At 40.6% G+C, this 13,542-nt stretch overlaps 1 protein-coding gene across 9 annotated transcripts in view; it reads left to right on the plus strand.

Annotated features, from left to right (window-relative positions):
- PALLD (palladin, cytoskeletal associated protein) overlaps positions 1-13,542 on the plus strand; it is a 193,411-nt gene that overhangs the window by 147,543 nt on the left and 32,326 nt on the right. For 6 of the 9 annotated variants that reach the window (XM_068681192.1, XM_068681189.1, XM_068681190.1 and 3 more), the window contains one exon: positions 7,031-7,726. The exons of the other annotated variants lie outside the window; for them this stretch is intronic. In XM_068681192.1, coding sequence (XP_068537293.1) covers positions 7,031-7,726 — 696 coding nt within the window. The remainder of the gene's footprint in view (positions 1-7,030; positions 7,727-13,542) is intronic. 9 annotated transcript variants of the gene reach the window in all.

Consider the following 13,542-nt stretch of genomic DNA (forward strand, 5'->3'; position numbering starts at 1 on the left):
GGTGGTGCCTTAAAGAAGCAAACACACAGACTGATTGCTCTTGTAGAGCTCTGGCACGATTATGTGACACTTAGTTAGAAGCTACATGTAGAGCTTCATTGGAATGTAGGTTTCGTGGAGATGAGTAGTTGTTATTCCAAAATACAAAGTTTTTCTGGCATTAGTTTCAAATCTTAATTTAGAAAACTAGCTCAAGCTATTAAAGTTGTGGTTAATTCTGATTATTTTCATTCAAAGTCTCCCTGTACTTTCAGAGGTATGTCTAGTGTATTTCTGTTGAACTGCACCATCTGCTCCTCAAAGGGCAGGTTACTGGAAGGACACGAAGGGGCTGGTCTGCTTTCACTCAGGAATGATTTGGAGCAGAAGTGAGCCCATTGTTCTCCCATACATGATATGTAGGAGCCTTTCTTTCAAACAAAAATTACTTTTCTTCATCTGCTTTTCATTTGCCCCTTTCTTTTGTTAAGATGATGAGGGAGGACCAAGGAGGGCCCAAATCAGGAAATATAAAAAGTTATAACATAGAGAAAATGTGTTTAGCCTTGGTTCTTTACCTGTGGTGGTTGGTTTCAATCTATTTCACATACTGTGTTGTAAAACACTGAAGAAACATGAATGCACTTTGTGGCAGACACTACCTGGATAGAGTTCACTGTGTGCAAGGCTGATTGCTGTCAGGGCCTGGGCAGCAGGCACCACCCTGGGAGAAACCTTCCCCCAAGACAGACAGTCTGGGTGGGAGTGGCTTTCTTAAGAGTTTTTGCATTTAAAAGGTACAGGGAGCAGGTTGTGCCTCTGGATCACTTTGGATGCCAGGACTGGGTAGAACAAGCAGCATCAAGCCGCTGTTCTCTAGCAGTATCACGAACCGCAGGCTTAGTGAGAAGGCCAAAGCCAGCACCACCAAGTTCAGTCAGCTCAGTTCAGCTGCTTGCCATTATCTGTCCTTAGCACAGACAGCACTGTCCACCTAGGCAGAGAAAAACCTCTTTCTTCAAGATATAAAAAAACAAAGAGATCTGTAAGGAGCTGATGGTTGCACTGCAAATAGTCGGCTGCTTCCCAGAGGATGTTTTGGGCTTTTTTTCTCCAAGAATCGTAATGTTTTTCACAGACACAGAGATGTAAGATAATCATAAAGCTGGTACATATCCTCATACTGGGAACCTGGGAATAAGCCTGATGGAGACCTTGCAATATGAAGCATTCCTTCCACCCTGAAAATGTCATCTGCTGTCATGTACTCTGCAACCCACTGGTCAGTTCCTCCTGAGCCTTTTTCAGAGATACACAACCATCTCTGCCTATCTCCTGCACCTCCCCTGTTTCATAGCTCTACATCCAAGCCCTTGGCCTGGCCTTGGATTACAATTTCTGATAGTGGTTGTTGCCTGTTAAGTTCTCAAAGGACAGCTCTATTAATTGTAAAAATAACGTGGTAGAAAAAAGTATCAGGAAGAAGACAAAAATTAAAATGGGTTAAAAAGACAAATCCACCTATTGTATTCCCACCAAGTGCATAGCTCAGAATATGAATCCTCAAGTAACTGTTAACCTTAAAATATGCCATCTTTACCAGCATCATCAGAGAATATTCTGATAATATCTGTTTGCTCTTCTTCCATGCAATCAGTGTTTTGCTTTTGAAAACACAGTATTCTGTAGTGAATGACCAAAAAAATGAATGTGTCTAGTCTTCCTTTTGAGTGTCTGTTTTCAAACATGAGTATTTAGCTCACTCCTTTCATTGTTTAGCACTTAGTTTTTTGACTTAGCTGTGAAGAATTAAAAAAGAAGGGGGACACAGAGCCAGACTGCTGCCGTGGAATAAAAGAGGACTGGAAACCAGGCTGGAAATGAAGCAAGGTGCAGTGGGCAGGCACTGACAAGCAACACTTGCCCCTTCCACTTCTGTCAGAACTGTGGTCCCCTCAGCAGTCATCTCCCTGCGCATGGCAAACCTTTCACTGGCACCAAGAGCGAGCATGATTTGCCAGTGCTGTGACCCAAGTGAGAGCATGGCCAGTTTCTGCTTCTGGCAGTCTGTTAACGCTAACCTTGAGGCATTTTTGCATAAGGTTAATGCTGGCAGTGAACATTATATACGTGATCTGGCAGCTGGGGAGAATGGCACATCGGAGAGAGCAGTGGTAAAGGACAGTTTCTTCAGGATACTGTTGTCACCGTGGATTGTGACCCTACAGTGCCAAATCTCTAGGAAGCATGGCCTTTACAGACAGTACTGTTCAAAAACATTCTTACATGTATCTGCACCACTGTGAGCAATAGTTTAAATGAATTTTTATACGACATTTTTTCCTATGGTGAGCTTAAAGTCCAGCCAGCCAGAACTTCTATTTGCATTAGCAGGTAGAGCACTTTGCCACATTGCACCTGTGGGTCAGTAATAACAATGTTAGCAGTGAGCTGCTAGCAGTAGATATCCAGGTGTCTAATAACAGGATCATAAAGTTCATATAACTCATTTGACTATGGAAGCTAAGGTCCAGTTGGAAAAGTGACTTGCAGGATCAAATCAACTCAGGCCTCCTTATTTTTACTATCTCTCCTTGGTCTGAAATATTTCCTTTCTAGTGCGAATTTGTAGTGTACTGCAGATTTTAAATTGGAGCCTAGCTTCCTACAATTAAAAAAAAAAAATAGATCTTATTTTTTATGATACCTGATGCTCCATGCTCTTTTGTCCTTGCTGCTGTAGTTGTGTTGGCTTTGAGGAAACGCATAAATCCCTGACAGCAGTAGCAAGCCTCCTGCTGTGCTTGGAGGTTGCTGTGAATATTGTTGACACAGTAAGAGGAGACTCACTGTCTTCTCTAATGGCAAGGGAAATTCTGACTTTCCTGATGGATTTTATATTCTAGTTTTCAATTCCCTAAAATTTAGCAAGCATGAATTTCCACAAAGTTAGCCAATTGATGAATTAAAAAAAATATTAGTTGCTGTATCTTTGTTCAGTTGTTAGTTTCTAAGAGAAGTTAGAGAGGAAAACGAGGTTACAGAAATACTTGGGAATGTGTCATGTTGCATCTTGCAAGTCACCTTCACGGTAAGTAGAGGAATTCCTAAAGAGGCAGTATGGAAATACCCCAAATTGATTCTAGGTATTCAATATTTAGTGTCATAAAGAAAAGGAAGACTGACACTGTGTAGACAAGCACTGCTCCAAAAGTATCTTCATTTACTGTCACGTCTTGTTGCACCGGGTGTTGCTAGTGATGCACACACAAATCCTGGTTCTTAACTGCTGAACAAATTGGATTGTTCTCCTCCTCCTCAGTCACCAACTGCTTTTCACAGTTAGAAATCTATAAGTGGAAAACAGAGACACAAGCATATAACTGAAGGTGCAAGGGCTGTGCCTTCCCATTCTAGGAGCTGATAAGAAAAGATTAAGTGTTGTGAACAGTAAATCTGTACGTGTTTGGACCGTGAATCATAACTGCATAAATGCTATTTTTCCTTCTGTTGCAACTAGTGTCTGCTTCAGCTAAAATATTACTACTCTACTTTTTGCATTTCTTTAACTGTTTTAAAACATCTGTTAGAATGTCTGAAATGTTGTATGAAAATCTTGGGTAAGAATACTTTGTACTGAAGAAAGTATTCACAGCTATGGAAGCAGGCCTCTTAACAATATTTATCTACTGCTTGGTTTGCTTTGCAGTGACATCCTGAAAGTTCTCGGGATTTGCTTTACCCTAGTTAGGATTTTTTGTTATTTTCTTCTGCCTTTAACTGATCAAATTTTCCCCCCTCAAAAAAAAAATAATTAACTGTTCATTCTTATGTTGTTATAATTACTTGGTAAAATTGAAAGATCCACATGAGAAAATGAGTTTTATTCACTGTTGTTTAAACAAGCTTGATGTGTTCCCTTAGAGCATGTGTGCCCTTTAAAACACTTGGATTACAAAACATATTTCAGCTAATTGGAAAGAGGATGTAATTACAATTAAACTAATTTTTCCTGTAATCTCATCCAAAACTGAGCTTTTTTTTTTTTTTTTTTTAATTATCTTTGTTTCACTACTGATGAGGGCAACACAACAGACAGATTGCATTGCACAGTGTTGACTGCTGGGACGCTTTATACCCATGGCACAGCAGAGTTTCAGTGACTGACCTGTGCAGAGCTTTCCCTGCTGTTAATGTCATTGCAAGGTGACACTTGTGAATTGATTAATCTCTTTTTTTCTCTTTTTTTTTTTTCCTTCTTCATAATGACACATCCCTAGGGTACATCTGCTCAAGAAATTAACAAGCATAGGGCAGCATCTGCTGTTAAAAGAGTAGCTTCTGAGGTGGAGAACATCCCTTTACAAACAAGGATCGTGTGTTTCTACAGGAAAACTTGCTTTAAGATCTTTTATTTTTTCTGCTACATGGATTGATGTGATAACGCTTATGTCTGCTTGTTATTTTTTAGGCAGATTTGCACTTGCTTTGTCTGGACCCTAAGCCGATAGAAGGCTTTGCAAATGGAATTAGTGTTGTCCCAAGCTAATAAACCCTGACTCACAGGCACGCATATTCTTGTGGCCTCAAGTCGAGCTTAGTGTGAGAGCAGAGGAACCTCATGTATGCCTGCCGACCTTTTGTAGTCATACTCTGAATCTGGTCTTTGCTGCTGCCCAGATTGGTACAGCAGCGCTTCGGTGGCAGGCGCTGTAGTAGTGTGCTTACTTACCATTGACAGGGCCATAGATGGTCATTTGTGTTGTGCTGTTGGCTGGGCACGCAGCCATGTGACTTGGCAATGAAAATAAAAAAAGTCCCAAGACAAGACACTCTGACTTGCTTTTAGCATATGTTGGGTAAACAGGAGCGTTGGAGACAGCTAGCTTTTTTCTATATTCAACACAACGTTTACAATACTAAATTTCCCTCTTTTTTTTTTTTTTTTTAAACCTTAACTTCTCTGTAATCAATAAAAAAATTATGGGGGGTGGGAGTGTTATGATGGAAGAGAAAGTATTTTAAAATGATTTTAGAGGCATTGGACAGTAGGTCTGCAAAGAGTCAGACTAAAGAAACAGAAGGAGCTGAAAGTAGCAGTGTTACAGGACTTTCCTCAATCAGAGGTGACACCAAGTATTTCTGTCATCAGCCAAGAGAATCAAATGATGATGGGAACTGAAAGAAAAAACACTATTGCTTTAGCCCACATAGGGAAAGGAGGTTCTTACATAGTTCTGTAAAAACTGGAGACAAAGGTCCCACCCATGCCCCGTGGAGTGATGGATTTCGAGTTGGCTATTGTCAAAAAATGAAGTATAGAAGTCTGCAATTGAACTGCATTTGTACCAATATCGTTGACTCAATTAAAAAGGATCAGGAAAGTTTTATCTCCTTTTAAGTACTGAAGTATGTATTGTTGGTGAGGTAACTTATGTAGCTAGATGATTTATCTTTAGTCCAAGAAAGTGGTAAAAAGCAACTGTTAAAGGACTGTTTTTTCAGTTTTCTGTCCCAAACAACTTTACTCCCCTGTTTTATCTAGAATATCTCCTTTGGCCTGAGATCATAAGCAGAATTATTGTCAGAAAACATTTTCTGGGAAATGTGGATGGTTGGAATATCAAAATTAATCTTAGAATGGAAAATATGATAGTAGCATTTCCAATGTTGTTGCTACCAACAACAGTATACTGTTGTGCTAGAATCATACATTCATATGCCATGCATTAAGCAGACAGCTTCTAAAATTTCTGCTTAAAAGACCTAAATTATACATAAACAATGACACACTTGTATATAATAAAGTATTTATGTATGAAATATACAGAAAAGGTATACGTGCACATGCTGAAGCTTCGTAGACATCTGGAGTATTGAGATAAAGTTATGCTTTCCAGCTGGAACGTGACAAGTTTTAAGCAAGTCAGTCTGATGAATTTTAAGTTGAGAGACCACACAGTTAAACTTGGTCTCCGTTTTCATAGGGCCCTTACTTACAGTGCACTCCTGTTTTTTCAGCAGAACAGCAGTTAGAAGAGACTGCTGCAGTGTCTTTAAACCGAGAGACAGGAGCATTATAAAGGAGCAGTGAATAGAAAGGTCACAATGTCATTCAAACTAATGTTTTGTGGATGGAAAGTCAGTGCATGCTCTCGTTTGCTTCATTGCTGAACATAATGCCTTTTTTGTCTTAATTAACAATTTTGGATGCGTCTGTGTGTTGTTTTGTTGTTTGTTTTTTTTTTTATTTTTATTTTATTCTTTATTGTTCTGCTAGAGAATGTCTGCATTTTTAAAGGAAAGTCTCATTTCCATTTGAGCTGATAGTATTGCAATTAGGAAATCCTTAGGGCTGTAGTCAGTACCTATTACGATACACCTCAAAACCTACAATTAAGAACAAAACCTGAAGAAAAAAAAAAAAGTAAAAAAAGTGGGGCTAGATACGTATGGAAGCTCAGTTCACCATCTCCTTAGGTTACATTTTTTTCCTGGAAGTGTTCTTTGCCCATCTATAGGTACATGGATGGCTCTAACAAAGAAGTTAGTTCTTTTTCTCCAAGTAGCTCATTAAAAGTGTGGCAGTAATTAGGCTTGTCTGATCTGCACAAGTAGGCTACAGCGAAAATCAAAGCTGAAGCTGTCACTGGGTAAATATGTGAGGCGTATTATGGGAACTTGGCCATCAAATGAAATAGGCAAGAAATGAAATGAAACTTCTAAGATCATCAACATTACTTACATTAACTGGATCGCTCTTTTAAAATATGCTAAATGTTTTCAAATTGTCTTATAGTGTACCATTTTTAAGCAGTGAAAGTTTTGTTGAGTTCTGTTTTACACACACTTCCCCCTTTTTGAACTGAAAAAAAAGGACTTCTGTAACAGTGTTTTAGCTCTGAAAAAATAGGGGTATTCAAGATATGCAAATGCTTTGAACTTTCCCTGGCTTCTGACTCTCCTAGACCACAGCTGAGTGGAATTTTTACCTCCTCACAGCCAGCACTGCATGTCTGATCATCTTTTTGTCTATTTTTCCTTCCTACAGGGATCCTATAAAAATACAGCAGCTGCAGAACCAAATTCGTCTGGAGCAAGAAAGTGGCCAGTGGTATCGTCACCAGCAGCAACCTGAGCACCATCAGCATCCTCCTTCATCTCCTTCCTTTCCTCCTCCCCCCTCCTTCCAGGAGCTTGAGTCCAGCCAGTCTGTTGTCTCTCCTGTGCCAATGAGTATTCTCAACTCTCATACTTCCCCAACCATGCAGTCTTCCAGCTCCTTCAACTACGCTCGACCTAAGCAGTTTATTGCTGCTCAGAACATCAGCCCTGCTTCAGGTTACGTGACTCCTTCTTCAGGATCATCTACATCCAGCCTGCCTTCTCCTATGTCTCCAACTGCTTCCCAGAAACAGTTTGGGAGAGTGCCTGTTCCACCTTTCTCTCAGCAGTTTGCTCCAGAAGGGGAGTACGGATGGTCTCCTTCTTCTCCATCCCCTCCTCCCCCACCTCCGCCTGTCTTTAGTCCAAGCGCAACATATCCGGCGTGTGATTCCTTTCCACTTCCACCTCCTCCACCTCCTCCTCTTCCTTCACTTTCTTCACCTTCCCACAGCCTGTCTCCAACTCCCAGATTTCCTAATTCCGGCCAGTCTCCAGCAGCTTTTCTCAGCTCCATGCTGCCATCCCAGCCACCACCCATTTCTGTCAACGCATTAGGCCTCCCGAAAGGAGTGACACCTCCGTAAGTATTAGCTAATGAGCTCCTTAAGTTTGACTGTACTGAAGATTGTACTGAAGATTATTGCACTTGCTTCATTTTATACTTTTCTAGGGCCCCTTGCTGTTACCTGCCAGCTGAGAGAGAGATGTTAATTGTTTGCAAATGGCTCTGTGCTGGAGATTAGATACGGTTTTCTAACTATCACAGAAAAGAGATTCTGAAGGAGTATTACAGTAGGAGTAACAGAGGAAAATCTAAGGTTTTACACTGGAGTTGATGAATTTATGAAAGCAGCAGCAAAAGGTTCTGCATGCCCAGAAAAGTGGAAGGAGATCCAAGAAAATCCTTCCCATGACCCAGCTCTCTTAAAGTCACGTATTCAGTGATATTCGTGATCTATGTTCCCATTGCATCAGTGCATAGAGAAAGTAAAGGGAGCATTTTTCAAAAGTCCCTATAGCTTTGCAATACTTGAAGTATAAGGTATTAAAGTGTGCATCTGACAACAAAGTGGTCATAATGATGTATTGACTCTTGCCTAGGGTTTTTGTTTTGTTGTTTTTTTTTTTTCCTTCTTTCCCCTAAGGAAGTTTGGAAAAAGGTTTAGGAGGGGATTTTGAAAAGAAGTGCATAAAAGCAAACAGAACCCCTCCTCCTAACAACTCCACATACTTGTTTTCCCCTTTTGTCTTCCCTAAAGGCCAAAATAGTATTTTGGAGCATGTCAGCTCCCTTCATAGATCAGTTTGTCTTTCCACTGGCACTAGATTCTCATTCCATCCTTAGAGAACAAAGAGACATGCTGAAGAACAAAAATGAGAATAGCTGTATCCAAGGCTTATTTATAACTTTGTCTAGAAGTTTGTCTAAACATATCTACAGTATCTAGGTGACTTGCTCAGCTACATACCGTTGTGGTGGGAACTTCTGTTATTTCAGTCCAAGATATGCAAAGGAAGAGAAGGAGGAAGGTGGACAGATATCAGAGTAATAAATCATATCTATGCTTTAATAAGCATTTCTTTATCTTGATTTCTGTCATATGGCTCATTATGGAATCTGGCCATAAAACAGAATTGGGAGAAAAATGAATAAATAGTACAGTTTGCTCTTGCACTCGTAATAGTTATGATTTTCTGTCTTACTGTGTCCTTTGCACTGGCTGAGTTTCTCTGCTGAAAGTTGCATGATTGATTTACTGACAGCTTGGCAGGTAAGCACAGTCCAAGAAAGCCCAAAATTGCCTCTGATTTGACACATAGCTGCATAGCTCTGTGGGCACGTGCTGTTGTGCTGCTTAGGGCAATCCACTGTAGGCAACCATGAGGACTGGGTTCTTTTTTGATTTCCTTTCTGTGTGCTGTGGTGGTGACAGCAACAGCTCAGTCCTCCACTGCGTTCCATTAATGTGGAGAGCAGCTTCTCTATGCTTCTCTTCTGTCCTTCTCTATAGGAAGGACATCAAGGTGCTGGAGTTTGCCCAAAGAAGTGCAATGAAGCTGATGAAGGGACTAGCGAACAAGTCTTATGTGGAGCAGCTGAGGGAACTGGGGTTGTTTAGCCTAGAGAAAAGGAGGCTCAGGGGAGACCTTGTCATGCTGTACAAGTACCTTAAAGGAGTCTATAACGAGATGGGGATTGGGCTCTTCTCCAAGAACCAAGTGATAAGACAATGAGAAGTGGTCTCAGGTTGCTCCAGGGAAGGTTTTGGTTGGGTAATAGGAGAAATTTCTTCACTGAAAGGATTGTACAACATTGGAACAGGCTGCTCAGGGAAGTGGTGGAGTCACCATCCCTGGAGGTCTTCAAGAAACATGTAGATGTAGAATTTATTACCATGGTTTAGTGGTGGACTTGGCAGTGCTAGGTTAAAGGTTGGACTAACTGATATTAGAGGTCACTTCCAACCTGAACCGATTCTACGATTCTTTCCCTATTATGCTACATTCAGGCATATGTTTTTACTTGAGGTATTCAGCTGTGCACCTCATTTCCTTTTATCTTTGGACACAGAGGCTGCACTCTGCAAGGATGCTTCCCCAAAACTAGCAGCCACCAGCCTGGGTGTGCGTGTGACAGGGTGTGCATGTGTCTCTCCCCCCAGGACAAGACAGCAGCCTCGGGTTCAGAGCTGGGCCCGATAAGGTGGTTGAGGCTGTTTGGCCTGCCATTCCCTCAGGAAATGTAATCCAGATGGGAGCTGGGTCATGTTAACCATGCTGAGTGTATGTGTGTATGATTTATACATCTGTATATATATTTACAATGAGCATTTGTCATCTTAATTATAACATTAAAACATGGTAAAGGGTGTACTTCTTGATGCAGAAAAAAATTCTGTTGTTATATATCTTTGCCTGTTTTTCTCTGGCTTCACCCCTTTCATTTTACATTCACTAGAGGCTACTAATGCCTATGTCTTTAGACTTGCTAGGTAAATAAGCAAGTCATTTGGTCTCCTCTGCTTTGTGCTTCAATTTCAGTTCTTCTGTATTTGTTGTTTTCACACCTTCCCTTTTGCTTCATCTTTCCCCTTGACTTTTTCTCTACCCTCACAAATCCTTGTTCCTTGAACATATGTATCTTTCCAAGATGCTCTCATTTTTGAGCACTCACAGTATTCTATATCCTAAACCTATATTCTTACCATGTACTCCATACATCTCAGATCCACTGATTGCAAAGGATGATACTGTTACCTGGCAGCGTGCTGTAACAGACAAGGTGCACGGAATTAATTAAGGTATTCGGTTTTGCTTCAGTACAGCATCTAAAAAGCTAGTCAAGCCATTTAGCTTTGTCTCTACTTTCAAATCTGTCATGTAGTGGTAATATTGAGAATATGATTGCGTTGTTGAAAGTGAACCAGCTACTGTTTGAACTACCCTTCATGGAAAGGAGATGCATGTTTGACTAGAGACTCCAATTACAGTGTTTGAAGTGGTAGGATTTCTTCTTTAGAAGATAACTTTATTATTTGTTATATTTTAACTTCAGTGGAAGTAGACTTGGATCTGTCATTGCATTTAGATACTTACACAATTTTGTACCAAGTGCCTCTAAGAGAAAAATGCTCTTAACGCAGTTTTCCTGTCTGCCTTCAGTATTTTCATAGCTCCTTTCTCTTGTCATTTTTCTTGTGTCTGTATATTTCAGGGTTGGTAATTCACTCCTAGTATTTTGATTATATGGTCTTTTTACCGTTGTTTATTTTTGTTTGGTTGGTTTGTTTTGTCGTTTTTTTTCTCACTCAGGCATGAGTACCTTGACGATCATAATCAAATGTCTGAAAGAAAACAATAATTATTTAGCCTTGTCAGTCTCCTGTAATTACCAAAAAAAAACATTATTTGTCAGAATAAGAAATCCTGTAGACTACTTTTATGTGTCTTGATATACTGTAGAATTTATTGAATAATTATTTTTCATACATTTCAGTGTTTTTTCATGACTAAATCTTTTTTAAAAAAATCAGTAGTAAGTATGCAACATTCTTACTTTCTTCTGATTGTTTTTGTAGTTGGAGCAGAATATAGGTAAATAATAACCATTGCAGTGCTAACATTTTAGCTAAGAGTTGAATTTTTCCTTGGTTTTGCCCCTTAGACTCTGTAGATCATGTGCCATTATTGAAACCGGTTTGATACAATGCGTATTCTTCCCAGTTGATAGATAGACGTTGTGCATGTTGTTGGGTTGTTGGTTTTTTTTTTTTTTTGCTTGCTTTTTTTCCTCCCAGCATGTAGACTTACAGCCTTGTCTGAATCACGGGAACAGCTACTTACGAATTTTCTAAATTTCATTTGGACATCTGAAACATGGACAGCAGCTTTGTGTAGTTAGTACCTACTGATTCACCTCTAAATAGTCTAAACATTTATTTGCAACAATTTTATGGTAAATGTTTCAGTTGAATAAAATATATCTCATTTTTTTTCAGTAAGCTCTAGCCACTTTGTTGTTAGCCACAGCTTGAAAACGAGGGTGTGTTGTAGCGATGTATTAGCTGAACAAGCTTTAGGAACCACCACTTTTTGTGATGGGGCCGATTTGATAAACTCGTATCTTGCCAGAGCGTTGTGTTATTAAGCAAGACAAGAAGTGCTGGTGGAGCTCCATAGCTAATTAAATACTTAAGGGAATTATGAACACTCATCAGTTGTTTCTGAGGTAAAACTTGGCCGCAGTGATGTTGTTGGATACTGTTGGTAAAAATCTTGGCTCTTTGTTCCTTTACCTAAAGAAAGAAACCTTGGTTGGGTAAATGTATTGGACTCAGGTTAGCTTTCGGTTACAAAAAGCGTGCAGGAAACAGACTTGGTGTGACAGAAACATAGAGTTGAAGTGTTTTGTCCACATTTAAATCATAGAATCACAGAATTTCTAGGTTGGAAGAGACCTCAAGATCATCGAGTCCAACCTCTGACCTAACGCTAACAGTCCCCACTAAACCATATCCCTAAGCTCTACATCTAAACGTCTTTTAAAGACTTCCAGGGATGGTGACTCCACCACTTCCCTGGGCAGCCTGTTCCAGTGTCTAACAACCCTTTCGGTAAAGAAGTTCTTCCTAACATCTAACCTAAAACTCCCCTGGCGCAACTTAAGCCCATTCCCCCTCGTCCTGTCACCAGGCATGTGGGAGAATAGACCAACCCCCACCTCGCTACAGCCTCCTTTAAGGTACCTGTAGAGAGCGATAAGGTCTCCCCTGAGCCTCCTCTTCTCCAGGCTGAACAAGCCCAGCTCCTTCAGCCGCTCCTCGTAGGACTTGTTCTCCAGGCCCCTCACCAGCTTCGTCGCCCTTCTCTGGACCCACTCAAGCACCTCGATGTCCTTCTTGTAGCGAGGGGCCCAAAACTGAACACAGTACTCGAGGTGCGGCCTCACCAGAGCTGAGTACAGGGGGACGATCCTGGTCTTTACTGTTCATAGCAAAAATGAATGATATCTATATCAAAATAGGTATACATTTTTTAATGATCAGAAAAGACAAATTCTGGGTAAGAGCATAAAATAAAATAATGAAATAAAATAATGAAATAAAAAGAATATAAATCCTGCTATACAGAAAGGTGTGGAGCCATCCAACCTGGGTCCCTGTATACTTTCTAAGTATAAAAACATGTATTGTCAGCTATACATACATCCTTTTGAAAAGAACTTCGACATTTGTATTTTTTTCTTAAGGTAGATGCTCTTTCTTCAAGTAGATATCTTCAAAAACATCACCATAGGCACAAACAGGAAACAAAATCTGACTATAAAGAATTGTTGAATGTAAATCTAGTACTCTAGATTCTCTTCTGGAGAAGATTTACTCTAATCCTCATCTCTGGAGGAGATCCTTAATACTCCTCTTCCAGAGGAGAGATGGAAAAGAAAACATGGCTTTGAAGACAAGATCGTCTACAGCCTCTTTTAAAATTTAATTAAATAAGCTGCTTTTATCACTGCACATGATTTTTAAATCAATTGCCATTTCAGTGATCTCCAGAATCTTAAATCTAAATCATGTGGTTTGTTCAGCACAGAGCAGAGCAGGCCGAGGGGAGGCCTCATGGCGGCCTGCAGCTCCCTCACGAGGGGAGCGGAGGGGCAGGCGCTGAGCTCTGCTCTCTGGGGACAGCGACAGGACCCGAGGGAACGGCATGGAGCTGGGACAGGGGAGGGTCAGGCTGGGGGTTAGGGGAAGGTTCTGCACCCAGAAGTGGGTCAGCACTGGGACAGGCTCTCCAGGGACGTGGTCAGGGCCCCAAGCCTGACAGAGTTCAAGAAGCATTTACAGTGCTCTCAGATACAGGGTCTGATTTTTGGGTGGTCCTGTGTGGAGCCAG

Source organism: Anas acuta, chromosome 4 (genome assembly GCF_963932015.1).
Source record: "Anas acuta chromosome 4, bAnaAcu1.1, whole genome shotgun sequence".
Taxonomy (NCBI): domain Eukaryota; kingdom Metazoa; phylum Chordata; class Aves; order Anseriformes; family Anatidae; genus Anas; species Anas acuta.